Source organism: Paramisgurnus dabryanus, chromosome 4, assembly GCF_030506205.2.
Source record: "Paramisgurnus dabryanus chromosome 4, PD_genome_1.1, whole genome shotgun sequence".
Lineage (NCBI taxonomy): Eukaryota > Metazoa > Chordata > Actinopteri > Cypriniformes > Cobitidae > Paramisgurnus > Paramisgurnus dabryanus.
In genome coordinates this window covers 1,566,842-1,583,492 of record NC_133340.1, presented here as the reverse complement: position 1 = coordinate 1,583,492, position 16,651 = coordinate 1,566,842, and the positions used below count along the sequence as shown (strand labels likewise).

Below are 16,651 nucleotides of genomic sequence, written 5' to 3'. Positions count from 1 at the left end.
CCAGTCGAGGTAGAGGCATCAAGCGTATTGATTTCAATGTTAAGTCAATGTAAAGACGCATCTGGAGGTCTCGCGGTGCGAATGAGGCATTTAGCGTGGCGCGCTAGACGCAATTCCGCCTCATTCGCGTGTCTAGTTCAATGACGCGAATTAAGCGTTGCAGCGGGAAACGTGGGAGTTGAAAAATCTGAACTTTGGCAGAAAAACGCACCACGTTAACCAATCAGGAGCTTGCCCAAGTAGTGACGTGATTACAGGAAGCAAGCGGAGTCGCTGAAGCCCCTCCCATGATGTGAATTTCCGCGCGTGACTAGAGTTTCACGCGTGGCTTTCACGTAAGAATGAAGCAGTAGACGCGAATTTGATGCCTCAAACGCGTCTGGTGTGAACCCAAAGTAACACGTTTTTTATGCAAATGTTTTCTCATTAATGACGAAATATCTCGTCAAAGGCGGGGAAAGAGTTAACTGTGTTTTCACAGGCAGGGTCTGTTTTTATTGTGACTTTATTGTGACTTGCAAATCATGATTTTTATTCAAGATTAAAGAATTTGGTCATAAATGAATATGAACTAATGTAATATTGTGTGTAATCACTTACGTTGAGCGATTGTTTGAAGCTGTATGAAGGGGCTTTCTCATAACCCTCTCCATTCTCCTCTCGTTTCTTGCAAAACAGCAGAGCTTTCTCGTGAAGGAACAGGTGTCTCTGCATGGGCTTGAACCGCGCAAAGTCTTTTACCTTTACGTGACCCTTCTTATGCTCCGTCCAAACGCTGAAAGATCCCTGCATCATCAGACGGCCCAGATCACTCAGGTTACCCTGGAAGCACAGGTCAGGGGTAAAAAACTGTAATTTAACACCTCTTTACATTTCACAAAACGATTTTATTATTCGACTGTTAAATTAAATGGTAATCAATCTGCAGAGCGTGCTTACTTCATATCCAGTGATGGCGATAAGATGCATAGAGTCATTAACAGCCTTTAGGATTCCTAATATAGAGGAGAGCGCCTCCTGCAGGTCATCTTCAGCTTCACAGCCTTTACTGTACTTCAGTAGTTCCTGATACGCATCAACACAAATGCTATAACAACTCTCTGGGCAAATATCACATTTACATTTGAACTCAGGCCTACCTTCAGTAAAAGCTGATATTTGGTTATTCTCTGAACAGGTTTGAGCAGGTACGAGTCCAAGCCAAGTTTATGTTCTAGTTTCTTTTGACACTCCTGCAATCAACATTATACATTCTTTATTGTTTTAATTTTAATACACCATATGGCTAATCCATGCAGACAGTTTATGTTATTTGATCATGAGAGTGAAGTGAGACATGTTATATACGTACAATCGAAATAATGTACTGAATTACTGAAAGCAAATGACTTTTATTGTCTTGTTTTCAGTACAAATATGTAAAAAGTCTTATGTTAACTCTTTCCCCGCCAGCGTTTAAAAAAAAAAAGATGCCAGTCAGCGACAGCATTTTTTATGATTTTCACAAAAGTTTAATGCCTTCCAGAAAATGTTCTTCTTAAAATATATAAACATCCCTGTTTACAAAAAACTATTTATTTTTATTTTTTATAACCTCTTATTTTATTTTTATATATGGGTAGGTTTCCTCAAAAAGAAAGTTTTTTTGAGCTAAAAGGTGAGATGATTGCATTTTTGAAAAAAGGACTTCGTATAGGACTTTATCGATAATTAAAACATACATACTAAACATTTGACCTAAGGGGTTGCTTCCGGGTTTTATAAGTTGGGTAAGAGGGTCACCTGGTGGATAGTAGCGGAAATACGGATAGCCGAAAAACTAGTCATTTGCAGGGAAGCGTTTTCTCTTAATTGACGAGTGTTAACTTGTCAAAAGCGGGGAAAGAGTTAAGATGCATTTTCTTGATGAGCAAAATTACCTAAAAAAAGTCTAGACAAAAAAATAAATAAATTTTAAGTGAATTTTTACTGAAAAGCAAAAAAATCTGCCACAAATTCAAATAAATTGTATGTTTCTTTTGTCTAAAAACTAGACTTACTTTCTTAGGTCATTTTGCTCATCAAGCTAAGACTTATATTGCATCTTTTAAAAATTGGCATAATATGTGTCCTTTAAATTTGAAATAAAACGAACTATGATATAAAAATAGTTCTTCTGCATAGAGTTTAGTACTATGTGTCACACTGCTTTTCTTTTAAGTTATAGAGGCTTGATTTATTTGCATCTGTGGTGTCAGTCTTTTAACAGTGTCTTTTATAGCATCCCGAAAGTAAGATGACCTGAAAGAAAGCGCAGTCAGAGCACTGTCTCCATAAAGACTCTGAGCGAGGCTTGTTCTGACAGTACTTCTCATAGATCTGCAGATCCGTCATCTGAAAGAAAGTAGTAAAAAAACAACATGAGTAATCCGCTCAATCACCTAATAATGAACCATAGAAACACAGGAAGTGACATCAGACTTACCCTCTCTAGAAAACACCGGCCCACCAGCTCAGGGTAGTCTGTGTACGCCTCCAACTCGCGAAGAAAAGTTCTGCAACAAATGAGATAGACAGACATTCAATACAAAACTGTGGTGCACAACACAAGCACTACAAAGTTAATGGGTTTGAATCCTAGAGAATGAGTGTAAAGCACAAATGTGATGAGATTTGCTTTGGAATAAATAATATCTGTGAAATGTGTGTTAACGTCACGTATAAGCCAAAGCTACATAACACAGATCGTGCGACAAGGCTCACTCACTTCTTGTGGAACTGGTATATCTCAGGCATGTTGCCAAAGAGGATGTCCTTCTTATGAAGCAACGTGTTGGGGATGAGATGAGCCATGGATGGGTTATCCATTTCTGCTGCATAGCCCTGAAAAACAATACAATTGTTAAATAATTTGATTGTTAGTATCATATGAACTCATAGAGAAGTGGTTTCCAACAAGCCCGCCAAAGCACATTCTATTAATAGCCTCAATTTTAACACAGTAGTTATTTATCAGGGGTGCGCGGGGAAAAAACTAACACGGGATAAGTTGTAACATAGTTGTTGGACAGGGTTGAGCGATTTGTTTTTTTCTGGTATTTTTTACGCTGCCAAAAATACGATATCCTGCAAATTATTGGAAATGTATCATGTTTTTCCAGAGAGTTATTGATGAACGAGTGTTTTGGAGGCATGCAAGTAAATTTTTTCATCATATGTTTTTTTTCTGGTTTCTAAGTTGGGTGTGTAAGATCCCAACTCCAATGCTATGTCATATTAATCAGTGTCTTGTTGACTAAAACATAGCATCGTTTTGAAATATGTCTGCAGCTCTTAGCAACTTTTTTGGTGGGTTTGAAAATATTTTGACCCAGCGGGGTTAATTGTAACGCTGTGTTACAACTAACCCCTCAGCACTTACGATATGAAAACCGCTAACGTTAGCGTAATTCTTGCCGTTGTTTTAAATAGGCTACACACAAATGATTGCTGGCTGCCAACAAAATAAATGTGCCTGTCTTATTTAAAAATCATGTGTCAAATTTATTTTTGTTCATTTCTTTAATATTGATTGAATAAGGTCACGTCTAAGATTGAAATTATAATGAAATGAATGGCTAAAATCAGATTTTGATGCTTATTATCTCAGAATTTGATTTTGAAACTGTAGTATGGTTATTACAGACTGGGTCACATATAAAAAAATGTTTTGTCATAATTGTGCTGCTTTTTCTCACATATTTAGACATTTGTATCCATTTATAATTGAACTATTGTTAGAAAAGGGCTGGATGAATGAATACAGTGTGGATAACTGTCTATTATAGACAGATATATAAACAATATCCACTTCAAGTATATAGACAAAATAGTATTGAAATATTTGCCTGCAAACTAATATTTGCGTAACTGCCTGTTACAATTAACCCCACCTATGTGGTAAGTTGTAACGTTTGCACTTCTGTCACATTTGGTGTAATTGTCCAAGAATGGTAAGTACTAGAAACAAACTTCAAATGTTCATTTGTACCAGAGATCTGTGTGTTGCTTGTGTAAAAATAAAATTAATCAAACTCAAATATTTTTTGAACGACTAAGCCAAAACCAAAAAGCGTTAGGTTGTGCCCCGCTCTCCCCTACATATTTTTTATATTAGCTTGGCTTCTTTTATATATGTTATCATCTTAAACAATAATAAAACATATCAACAAGTAAAACAAAAAAGGTTTGAGTAGACTTTATCCTAAAAGTTAGACCCCTGTCATAGAGTGATGGCAAAGCTATAAGTGCAGCTCACCTCCAACACGCACAGCAATTCCTCCACGTAAGCTCTCTCTGTCTCCAACAATTCATTCATCACGTGCCTGCAAATATCACACAGGACACAATCAGCACTGTTTATGTAACATTCAAGCTTTTGTCTATAGACATAGCATGGGATAGATTTAGCTACATTCTTAATGTGTAGCCAGAGCACAATTGACCTATTAAAAGGCATAAACTTTTCAGTGAGGATCTTCCGTAAAGCTGCAAGCACTATATAAATAAAATCGACTATTTAAATATCCATGCACGGGACACGTCACTGACCGTCTGAGCACAGCAAAGTTCTCCTCTTCGTCAGAGACAGATGGTTGTCTACTGCTGTCATTCAGCAAGTGTGAATCCCCCTGTAAATGCACACGCAAAACACTTTAATCCCTGCACATAAGAAGAAATTACAAAAAGCATTTTTCCAGAGAGGAGAACCTACTTTTCTGCAGTTTCCATTGATAATGTCACCCTCTATAGACTTCTCCCTATGAACTGCGTAAAGAAATAACATTTAATGTTATGTATACAATGGCTTTATTGTGACCTTGTCTTTATGATGCTCAATAAAACGTTGTAAAGAAATAATGAACGTATGCAATTCTCCATTATGGACACTAGATGGCAGCAGAATCAACAAAGCCACAGCTATTGTGCGTGAGTGACCATAAGCAGCTAAGCATGAATTTCTGTGTGTGTTTGTTGGGGGGTGGACGGGGACATTAAAAGGACATATAGACAACCGCACTGCGGTCGAGAGAAGCTGCTATAGTCATGTACAATATACTGATATAATAGAGTTCAAATCTATTCAATTAATTAGTTAATTCCTTTAGATGTTTGTTTTGTACTGTAACTAAGGACCACTATTTCTGGATCGGGAAAGTTTGTATTATTTGTTCACGTGGCTTAAGCTTTAACCCCACACTGAATTCAAAGCGTTTCATTTACTTGGAGAGGGGAGGGGAGATTTAATGATGGCCTCTGGACGCGGGGCGACCGGCTGCACGGGCCGCGTTTGTTTGGCTGCTAACTTCTTCAGGCTGACCCTCCTCTTCTCAAACATCTCCTGCATGGACGTCTGCTTCTGAAACACTCGGTCCACCTGATCCTGTTTAAAATATTTAGTATACAATAGCATTAGAAATACTGAAGCTTTATACTTATACAGGGGTGTTCAAACTTCAGCAAGGACCCCCACATATGAAAAACCTTCAGCGAGGGACCCCTTTCCTAAAATTCATATCCATATTTTGTATATAATTTGAAATGTTCTGGGGACAGACCCCATTTTGAAAACCCATGTACTTATATATGCATATTTTCTCTATAGCACTACATAATACTGAAATACATGGTTAAATTATCATTGTATGAATTATTATCTGATTATTTAAAAAGTGCATTTGTATGGATTCATTTGATAACAAAACCATTGTGTTTTCTTTTAATGTATTAACAGATTATCTGATTCATCGGTTTACCTTGAAGTCTTGTGTGAGCACTGATTCGTAATCCCTCCAGATTCCATTTAAATCGGTCAGCTTGTGCTGATTGGCTGTATCCAAGTAGCGCTCAATCTCTTGCAGCGCTGACTCCGCCCCATCCTGCGACTGACACTTATCCACAGGCTGAGATGCCAGCAGGTAGATGCCATCGTCGCACCATTTAGTGGCCTGATGGTGACGGAGAGATAAAGTGTTTTTTAAATCCATGTCTATTAAGTTTGAGACCACTTATACATTTTTATATGTAAAATGCGCATGTCTACCTTCTCTAAACACTGATGTAGCTCCATGGCTTTGAGCAGATGTGCTTTCTTGGCCTTCAGGACAACACTGATTTCTTCACACACAGCTCGCAGGTCAGAGCATTTGGGAAGGATGGAGTCCACAGCGTAATGAGATGCTTCAATGAGCCGGTCCGCATCACTCACTAGAGCCAGCGCCAGGTCCAACACCGCCTACACATAAACACAAATCATTTAATATATATATATGCTTTTTACTGTGCATACATGCTCCACAGTCTCCTTGTTTCAGTGGGGTGATTTATCATTTCGCCCCTCCCTTCTCCCCCGGCCCGGTTAAGGACATGCGGGTAATTTCAGAAACTGCTGCACTCAGCAATTTAAAAACACACAGTTTGACTTACATATATAAAGAATATGTGCCTGTATGTACAAGCATTAGTTAATGCATCAGCTAACAATGAGCAATATATATTTTTTAAGCATTTAGGGATCTTTGTTAATGTTTGTAAACGCCAAAATGATTATTAGTGCTTTGGATTTTAAAAAATATATTATTAAGTGTTAAAATTAATATTAGTACTAATACATACTGCAGGTGTATTAGTATTGCTTATTGTTAGTTTGCGAAAACTCATGTAATTGACTTATAAATGGATGGATGCATGCTTGTGGTCTGTATACCTTATAAAATTTCGCTTGCATATACATTATAAGTGAACTTACAGTTTATGGGATGTTCATTAGCTGATGCTAATACCAATATTACATTTCCCGTAAACCCCCTTGATAAACAGATAAAACGAAAGAGGGAAAAAGTGGGCGTGGTTTGTGTTTTCCACTGTGCTTTGATTGGCTATAGAAAGGCGTTTCATTCAGAAATGGAACTCGCAGCAGACTGACAGTTAGAGGGGGCGGAGTTAACGAATGCTCCCGCCCAAGTCATTTTCAGATTTTTTTTTAATTAAAAAGTTTAAATTCAGGGCACATGAATTTAAATAAATAATGTTTTACACAGATACAGTGTTTGTATAACACAGATACAGTGTTTGTATACAAACACTGCAATATTACATTAAAAAATAAGTCAGTTTTGATTTCATTGGGACTTTAAAGGCACACTCCACTTTTTTTTAAAATATGCTAATTTTTCAGCTTTCCCCTTGGCCCAAATTACCGCGCCAACATCCCCTTTGGGATCCTCTGAAACAGCATAGAAAATTCTGGGGTTAAACCCTAGGTGTAGTCTGTTTTTATTTTCAAACGCACAGCCTAAAGTGAGATTTATAGTCGTACGTATGTTCTGTGCCATAGTAGGCTATTAGTAGACCTTACGCACGACTATAACTTGCAATATACACGTGCGCATAAAGCAGGGGTTCTCAAAGTCCGGACTCCGGTCCGGATCCGGACCCGACGAGAAATTGATCCGGACCCGCGTCCACTTCATATTACAAGTGCATTAATTTCTATGTGATTGATTAAACGTGAGCATTTGCTACATTACGCATATTGAACTTGTAAACCATTCGTTTAGTTTTGTTTTCTTTTTAGATTTAAAGGAGACATATCATGCTAAATCCACTTTCTTGGCTCTTAAATGCATTTTGTTGTATATTTGTAGTGTTTATAAGTACATAAAAGTTGAAATTAGTCTCTTCAGGTGCTTTGTTGATATCTTTATATTCTGTTTTGGTCATATTTTCCAACTGGTTCTGATTTTTCTATTATCTATTACGTTTTTTGAACAATTACGTCACAGTATTTGCAGCGGAACTGCTAAATAAGGACATCGACTTCCAGCCCAACACTACGAGCAATCCGCCATTTTATATTTCTCGCTGCGATATTGTAGTCCAAGCTCAAGGATGCAGAAGTTACGAGAGCGTAAGAAATGTACTCACATCTGTGGGTAAAGTCATTTTTCTGTGCCCGAGGCACTTTAAGGATAACTACTTCACCAATCTCCGCCAGTATAAAGAAGGATTTGCCGATAGACTTCGTCTGATTGAGGGGTCAATTACTTCTTTCTTTGGAGACGACGAGCAGAGCACTTCGGTAAGCAGTTTATAACTTAAAGTAAAAAAGTAAAGTACACGGTGGTCATGGTTTAGCAGTGCTGTTTCTCACTCCGAAGGCTGCAGCCTGCGGAGATCGCTTTTGGGCATCAAGCCTGGTTTAAGTTAACTGAGCATCACATTTGCAAGTCATGAGCATATTACAACAACTTACGATTAACTAAGAATAATAGTAAACTTTATAATTGTTAATATTCTGAAATAAGACCGTCTTGATGTCGTATGCAGCCTAGATATGCGACCTCCGGAGGCTGCAGCCTCAGACCATTGCGATACCTCCATATGAAGACGTTGTTCTGCAGGTTCGTCGTCTTCATTTTCCTCTCAGTACGTTTCCGACTCTGGCGCGAACATATAAGGCTGGATGGACAAGTCTTCCGTTGTTGACATTTTGTGAATAACGAGTAAATAAAAAGTTTCTGTGCAGCTAGATAATCGTATCTCTGCTATAAAACTACAAAAATGGCCGAACGGGGTGGAGTTTAACCGAGTGTCACCTCTGCAACCTGGAGTGGGGGCAGGGTATGACGTGCATTTAAAAAGACAGTACCAAAACGAGTTGCTCTCAGATGCACATCAGAAAAGGGGTAGAAAGGGGGCCTGTGGGGCTATAATAATGAGGAATTCAGACCCAAGCATTGCAGTTGCGCTTTACATAGACCACAAATAGATGATTTATATGTAAAAAGGACAGATTTAAAAGCATGATATGTCTGCTTTAAGAGTATTCCTGGTCCGAAAATAAAACGAGTTATTTAAAAATTTCCTGTGTGACGCTGTAGCCATCACACCCAGATATTATGCACAGCTACTTCACGTACTACGGCTTTTGATCAGTAAGTCCTTATCAATCTGCAATCACTGTTGGTTTGAGTCGTTTAAAACATGCATTTAAAAAAGCAACACTCGTCAAACATAATCTTTATACATATTCTTTATTATCATGAAAATACCTGAAAAGGTTTGAAGAACAGCAATATAAATATATCCTTAAGACATTTCCTGGAGCTGCGTGTGTCTTGTTCTTCGTCTGCAGCGCATATTAAGTTTCTGCCCGAGAGCGCCCCCTGGCTTTTGGATGTAGCGGCATTTCACCGTAATTCATGAGAAGCATAGCAAGCATCATTAACCAATTTATAGGTGCACCCCTAATTTTGGTCAGTGTCTCTGCCTACCAACCACACTTTTTTGCCATGGTTTATGCATCTGATGGAGAACAAACTGTGCCATTTCTCTAATTAGATTGCTCTGTATTTTGCACCTGGTTACTTTTTGCATATTTCTTGTGTTTATGTTTAAAAAATTTTTTTACTTTAAATGCAAAATACACTTATGTTTATCCCAAACTGTTTGTGTTGATTTGTTATATAAACAAATGATTTACATAAAGTTTTTCCGGACCTATGAAAATGATGAGAATTCAGATTCGGACCTTTGAATGTAAACTTTGAGAACCCCTGGAATAAAGGGACACTCCACTTTTTTTTTAAATATGCAAATTTTTTAGTCCCCTAGAGTTAAAAATATGATTTTTACCATTTTGGAATCCATTCAGCTGATCTCGGGGTCTGGCGCTAGCACTCTAAGCAGAATAATCCATTGAATCTGATTAGACCATTAACATCGCGCTCAAAAATAACCAAAGAGTTTTGATATTTTTCCCCATTTAAAACTTGACTCTTCTGTAGTTGCATCGTGTACTAAGACTGACAGAAAATTAAAAGTTGTGATTTTCTAGGCAGATATAACTTGGAACTATACTCTCATTCTGGCGGAATAATCAAGGACTTAACTGCCGTAACATGGCTGCAGCAAGGCGCAATGATATTACGCAGTGCCTGAAAATAGTCCCCTGCTACTCGGTCTTAGTACACGATGTAACTACAGAAGAGTCAAGTTTAAATAGGAATAATATCAAAACGCTTTTTTAGCGCGATGCTAATGGTCTAATCAGATTTAATGGATTACGCTAAGCTATGCTAAAAGTGATGGATTCCAAAACTGTAAAAATCAAATATTTAACTCTAGGGGAGCTGTAAAATGAGCCTATTTTCAAAAAAAGGGGAGTGTCCCTTTAGGATTAGCCAATGATTAATACAATGCTACAACAACAACTAATATGTGTGCGCAAACCTTTCATCACACAGCAGCAGTTTAATACTTACACATGTTCGCTCTTCATGATTGGTCAGCTCTTTCAGGATATGTTCAGCGTGGGCGGGGCTTATTCCTACATCAGAGAAGCCTGTCAGTCTGTCATACACCAGATCTAACTGAGGTCTGACCTACAACAAAGAAAAACAATTGCATTACCAATGACTGCTCAGACACACACGACACACACAAATTTTAAACTCATGTATCTCACCTCCCTGAAGTCCTGTTCAAAATGCCTCAGTTGCAAACACTGCTCCAGCTTGGTTTGATGTTTGTCCCAAAAATCATCAAACGCCGTTTCCGTCTCATCTAACTGACCAAGCAGCCTATAGCAAAAACAGAGATGTTCATTTTAACATCGTGCAAAATGTTTTTTTTTATTCAATTATGTCATTTTTTTGACTCCTTTCTACCATTTAAGCTACAGAAATAAACTACAGGCATAAAAGCACCACAAATGCCTCATGCATACTTTGCAACATTGAAGTCACTCTTTAAAATGACATGAAAACGATAATTTTTTATCCTTTAAGTTTGAGACTTCATCCTTAAATATAAAACATATCCACATATAAATAATAAAGTGTGACAGGATAAGCCTGTGGATATTAAACACAGACAAGCATCTGCACCCCAGAACGCTCCATTATTCAAAGGGTCACAACCTCAGTATATTACTGTCAGTTGACGCTGGTCCGCACATATGCCTGTCGTTTGCTAGATAATATACACCAGGTGGCTGTGTGTATAAACACACCTGACCAGATCTTAAATCTTGCTAAAACAACTTAACAAGGACACGTAGAGGTCCACTGTTACATTTAAAGCATCTCGTTTTTCTTTTTTTTGCATTGAAGAGCACTAACTACTATCACATGGACACACACCTCTGAACCGTAGACAAGTTTTCCAGTTCATCCTGGTTCATGGTATAATCTGGATCTTTCACCAGCGGCTCATTGATGCTCTCCAACAAACGTCCTCCTTGACAGAGAGCAATCCTCAAGTCCTCCTGCATACAAAGTGACCTGCTATTCAGTCCGACACCATCGAATGCAAAGCATGAATTATTAAATCCAACCCTTTTATAATTTCTTTATGGCTTATGGTCATGTGATCCATTCATATTAAATTGTTTATTACACTGTAGTATATCTAATCTTATTTAAGGTTGGCCGTTCAGATTGGGAGAATTCCATGGAACGCTAACGTTCCTTGGAAAAAAGGATAAAAAAAACTCTTAGTTAATTTAAAACTGCATTTTAGTGTTTTATAATACACTCTAAATTCAGCCAGTTATTATGACAAATAACCCAAGTAATTTTCTTTTCTGACCTTCATCCTGTCTTTCTTCTCGATGTGGATGGTCAGAAGGTTAGACGTGGCCTCTACATCATTGGGCAGTTCTGTCTCCGCCAGCTCCGTCCCGAATGCCTGGAGAGTCTGTGCCGTTTTCTTCACCATCAGAGCGAACCCTTCAATGGCCTGAAAGTACGTCGTGAAGCAAAAATCATAAATTATACAGCAACCCATCGCTGAATGAATCAGAACAAAAGCATACATTATAAACAAGTGTGTGGTACTTAAACACAACGCAGATCAATACAAAAGTGAAGAAAATCAATTACTGATTACTTAAAAGCAAGTCCACAAATGATAAGGGAAGAGAAGCAATTAATTTGTTTAAAGATAAGGGAGTGTATTATTGCACCATTTTAGCGTTTTAGGGCATAGTATTCAATTGATGGTTGGGATGGCCTACTTAATGAAGAATTTAAGCATTCGGTTTAGGGATGCTTAACGATTAATCGCGATTAATCGTTAGCAGAATAAAAGTTTTTGTTTACATCATATATGTGTGTGAACTGTGTATAATAACTTTGTATAAATAAATGTACACACATGCATGTATATGTTTTAGAAATGTTAACATGTGTATATACATATATATATATATATATATATATATATATATATATATATATATATATATATATATATATATATATATTTTTTTTTTTTTAATTATACATGAATGTGTTCATATTTATATATATACATATTTATTATACACAGTTTACACACATATGTAATGTAAACAAAAACTTTTATTCTGCTAACGATTAATCGCGATTATGTACACACATGCATGTATATGTTTTAGAAATGTTTACATGTGTATATACATTTGTATATTTATGTATAATTTATATTATATATAAATATAAATACTTAATATATATATATATATATATATATATATATATATATATATATATATTTTTTTTTTTTTATTATACATGAATGTGTTCATATTTATATATATATATACATATTTATTATACACAGTTTACACACATATGTAATGTAAACAAAAACTTTTATTCTGCTAACGATTAATCACGATTAATTGTTTAGCATCCCTAATTCGGTTAATATCATGATCTCATTTTTGACAGATTTAGCGGCCTTTGCATCTGAGCTCTTCATTATATTATTGTTTCATCTGTCTGTTGTGCCGTTTATACGTCTTAACCAACCCATGTCTGTTCAATGTTTTTTCGTCTGTCGATCCGAACAGCACAGAAGAGTGTCGGTACTCACAGTACGGTGTGAAATCCATTTCTCGTGGCAGTACTCCTGCGAACCGCCCAATTCCTGAGTGAGCTGTGTGCGGTCGATGTAGCTGTGAAGCTCAGTCACAGAGCTGAGCATTATAACCTACAAACACACACGCACATACTTTATTATAAACTGTCAGCAAGTACTTCATTTTATTTCATTATTTCTTTGTTTCATATACATACTTACCGGCACCTTCATTTTAAACTCATCCTTGTTTAATTTAAATAAAATGTCTGAGATTGTTCGCTGGAAGAGTGTTGTGGGTCTCAGTACCAGCACCAGCTGCAGGTTGCCTGGGAAAGAGCCCTACGGATCACACACACACACACACACACACACACACGAAAACGTAGATAAAGCAACTATAAAAAAATAAATATTAATCCCCTGGTCCATGTATGTGAGCCAGTGCCAGATTCAAACCCTCTCCGTTAGCGTTTCTAGTAGCCACACATACACATACCTACATCCTGTTGCCATGACAACTCCATTTCTTGAGAGACTAGAAAGGCTAACAATGGTCTCACTATGCCTCTCATCCTCTCTGAATGTATGAATGAATACACACAAACCCCTCGAGGAGCACCAATGTTTATAGACTCTCCATTAAAATCCCTCCCACTGGGCATCATGTCATATCAAAATATTAAACAGATTGATACAGGGGGATGATGTCGATCTGTAGGGTGGGTCTCCTGTCTCTCAGTGTAACATATAGAGGGGTTTTTGGGTTTGATGCTAACTGATTTTTACTGCAGTAATATCAGATTTTTCAGATCTGACTCTTAAAAAAGTCACATGGTATTAAATATTTTTGAAGTCCGAATAAAACCAAAACTGAAAATTCTCTTTTTTTATGTAATATTATGTAAGACATTATAAAAAAAATGTTCCTTCATAAACTAATCAAAATCTAAAAAGAACTTCCTCCTTCTTGTGGCGATCATTCTCTGATGACATCAGCTAGATGGCGTTGGCGGGAGCATCCGTTAACTCCGCCCCCTCTAAGTGTCAGTCCGCTATAGATGGATTTCAGTCATGTCACCTTTTACGTCATGCCGCCATCTTGAGGACCTACCGAGTACCAGTAGGCTATTGACAAGCATTGGCTACCTTGCTACGATTTACGGATTTCTTATCTTTTACTGTCTATGATTCTTACGGATACAGTAAAGGGCTACGAAAGACAACATGTCACATCTCGACTGTCATGAAAATAAACGCTACTTTAAAAAAATATATCTTAGTTAGGGTGTGATGCCTTCTCGATCCCTGATGCGTTCTTCCAGCCGATGTCCGCTGCTACCGAACTACCACTATTTTACAACATAAGGTGGCGTGACACAACATGAAACTTTGTTCAAAGTATCACCTGGATCTCTACACATGAACGCGAGCATTGAGAACATTGTTTGTGTACACTAAGTTTACTAAAAATAAAGGTTTTGTACAACCGACTTTGGCTGTTATGGTGTCCGCTCGTCATCTCTGCCAGACGTAAATAATCGATTTCCGAATGGGAATGAATGAATCTCATATGAGGCTCCTTTTTCAACTAGAAGGTCAATATTGTTTTTCACTTGCGACAAAACAACGAATTATCTGTGCATTTTTATGGAACTATGCTTTAGGAGATATCAATCTTTACCCTCCTCCCTCCTTACGTCGCAATTGGAGATCGATACATCTTGACTGGGAAGATGGCGGCAAGGGGACGCCAAATCTCGCAAAGTCAGTTGTTCAAAACCTTCTTTTTAGTTAACTCTGTGTTCACAAACAGTGTTCTCAATGCTCAAATTGACGTGTAGAGACACAGGCGATACTTCGAGCAAAATATCATGTTGTGTTGAGCCTTCTTAGTGTTGTTAAAATGGCATAGCTTCTAGTTCTTTTGCGACCACTTCAGGTCCTCAAAATGGCGGAAGACAAGTGAGTGATGTCAGCTGATATCCATGTATAGGTTCCATTTCTGAATGAAACGCCTACTTTTCTATATCCAATCATAGCACAGTGGAAAACATAGGCCACACCCACTATTTGAAATACGCCACAACACGGACGTAAAGTCAATCGCGACTTCCGGTTCACGGACACTTTAAATAAATCTATTTATTACATGTATCGGTATACTACTTCATTCTGATTGGTCTGGTGCGATATTACGATTAGTCTGCTAAGATTAAAAACACACCTGTCATCTAGCTACTGCATGTGATCTTGACCGGTATTACTTTTACATTTAAAGTATCACTACGCTGTCTCTTTTCTCTTTTGTTAAAATTTTTTAATTTTGTCAAGTTATTTATTAAGTACCTTTGTAATAACTGGAAAATGTAATCCCAAAATAAACCCCAACATGGTAATATATTCTAATGCTGCATTCACACCAGCCGCGGAAGAGGCGTCAAGCGTGACTAATTTCAATGTTAAGTCAATGGAAAGACGCATCGTCTGGAGGTCTTGCGGCGCGAATGATGCATCTCCGCGGGAAACGCGCGAGTTGAAAAATTTGAACTTTGGCGGAAAAACGCACCACCTTAACCAATCAGGACTTGCTCTAGTAGTGACGTGATAACAGGAAGCGAGCGGAGTCACAGAAGCCCCTCCCATGACACGAATTTCTGCGTGAATGTCTCGATGACTAGAATTTTACGCACCGCTTTCATGCACAAATGTTCAAGCGGCAAATAAGACACGGTAGACGCGAATTTGACGCCTCAAATGCGGCTGGTGTGAACCCACAGTAAGATCCTGATTACCCTTGATTTGTGATAACAGCTGGATGGATGTACATTACCCCTTACTTAAATATGTTAAGGGGCAGTCACACTAGAATTTAAGCATGCAAATATTTTTGGACGTTACTGCTAGTATGGGCGGGAAACGCTTCGTAAATACAAGTTCTTTGGTTTTGTCCATTTTAACTGTTTAGTAGAGAGAAAGGTCACGTAGTGACGTATTGGTTTTCTACAGGTCAGACATTCACGTAATACAAATTCGCATGTCATAGTTCAGCTGACTTGAACTTTGGTATGCAGCAAAATGCTAAATATAGATTTGCGTTTGCTTGCATTTTTTTGCATGTGTGACCGCCCCTTTACAAAGTTAATATAGATTTAAGAAAATGTATGTAAAACAAATATAAAACATTTTTAAAAGAACATTTAATACAATAATTACTGGAAAAAAAGTGTCAGAAAAATAACAGCATGTTGCGTACAAACTAAATGCGAAGCACTGCGTTCCTCGCTCTAGATTACTCTCAGGTTTTAACTTTGTGTCATGCAAATTTTTTGCTTGAGTTGAATATTTTCGACTTGCGTGATGAATAGCGTGTGTTTTGCAGCAATCGCACCTCCCAATTCGTGTCATTCACATGGCCCCACGCGGGATTGCGTCTTTGCTTTGACTTTGTAAGTAATCTACTAGCGCAAATCGTAGAATGCGTGTTTTGTGTGTACGCACCATAACTCTGAGTAAGCAATAGTAATAGTGATGGTTACCATGGCAATCACCTTAAATTAGGTCAAGTTTTTGTATTGTATTTCCCTTGCACGATGTACAGTATCCAAATCACTCTGACTCAGGGACGTGCACAGGGGGGTTGCTCAGGTTGCCCGGGCAACTGCCCATATGCCCTTCTCGACTCAAGTTGCCCTTCCGAGGTGGAAAAAATTAATTGTACTTTTACTTCGTTTACACTATGCAGCATTCCTTCGTTACTGTATTTTAATTAATTACGAAATTTGTA

The 16,651-nt window shown here is 37.7% G+C and overlaps 1 protein-coding gene across 13 annotated transcripts in view; it reads right to left on the bottom strand.

The window, feature by feature from the left end:
• Positions 1–16,651, bottom strand: part of LOC135785855 (guanine nucleotide exchange factor DBS-like) — an 88,016-nt gene that overhangs the window by 10,428 nt on the left and 60,937 nt on the right. For all 13 annotated transcript variants that reach the window (XM_065295441.1, XM_065295436.2, XM_065295439.2 and 10 more), the window contains 18 exons: positions 13,087–13,206; positions 12,880–12,996; positions 11,611–11,760; positions 11,163–11,287; positions 10,487–10,601; positions 10,284–10,403; positions 6,062–6,253; positions 5,775–5,966; positions 5,242–5,401; positions 4,733–4,785; positions 4,570–4,649; positions 4,277–4,343; positions 2,747–2,862; positions 2,465–2,534; positions 2,281–2,373; positions 1,140–1,232; positions 940–1,065; positions 601–822 (listed from right to left, as the gene is read on the bottom strand). In XM_065295441.1, the coding sequence (XP_065151513.1) occupies positions 601–822; positions 940–1,065; positions 1,140–1,232; positions 2,281–2,373; positions 2,465–2,534; positions 2,747–2,862; positions 4,277–4,343; positions 4,570–4,649; positions 4,733–4,785; positions 5,242–5,401; positions 5,775–5,966; positions 6,062–6,253; positions 10,284–10,403; positions 10,487–10,601; positions 11,163–11,287; positions 11,611–11,760; positions 12,880–12,996; positions 13,087–13,206 (2,211 nt within the window). The remainder of the gene's footprint in view (positions 1–600; positions 823–939; positions 1,066–1,139; positions 1,233–2,280; positions 2,374–2,464; positions 2,535–2,746; positions 2,863–4,276; positions 4,344–4,569; positions 4,650–4,732; positions 4,786–5,241; positions 5,402–5,774; positions 5,967–6,061; positions 6,254–10,283; positions 10,404–10,486; positions 10,602–11,162; positions 11,288–11,610; positions 11,761–12,879; positions 12,997–13,086; positions 13,207–16,651) is intronic.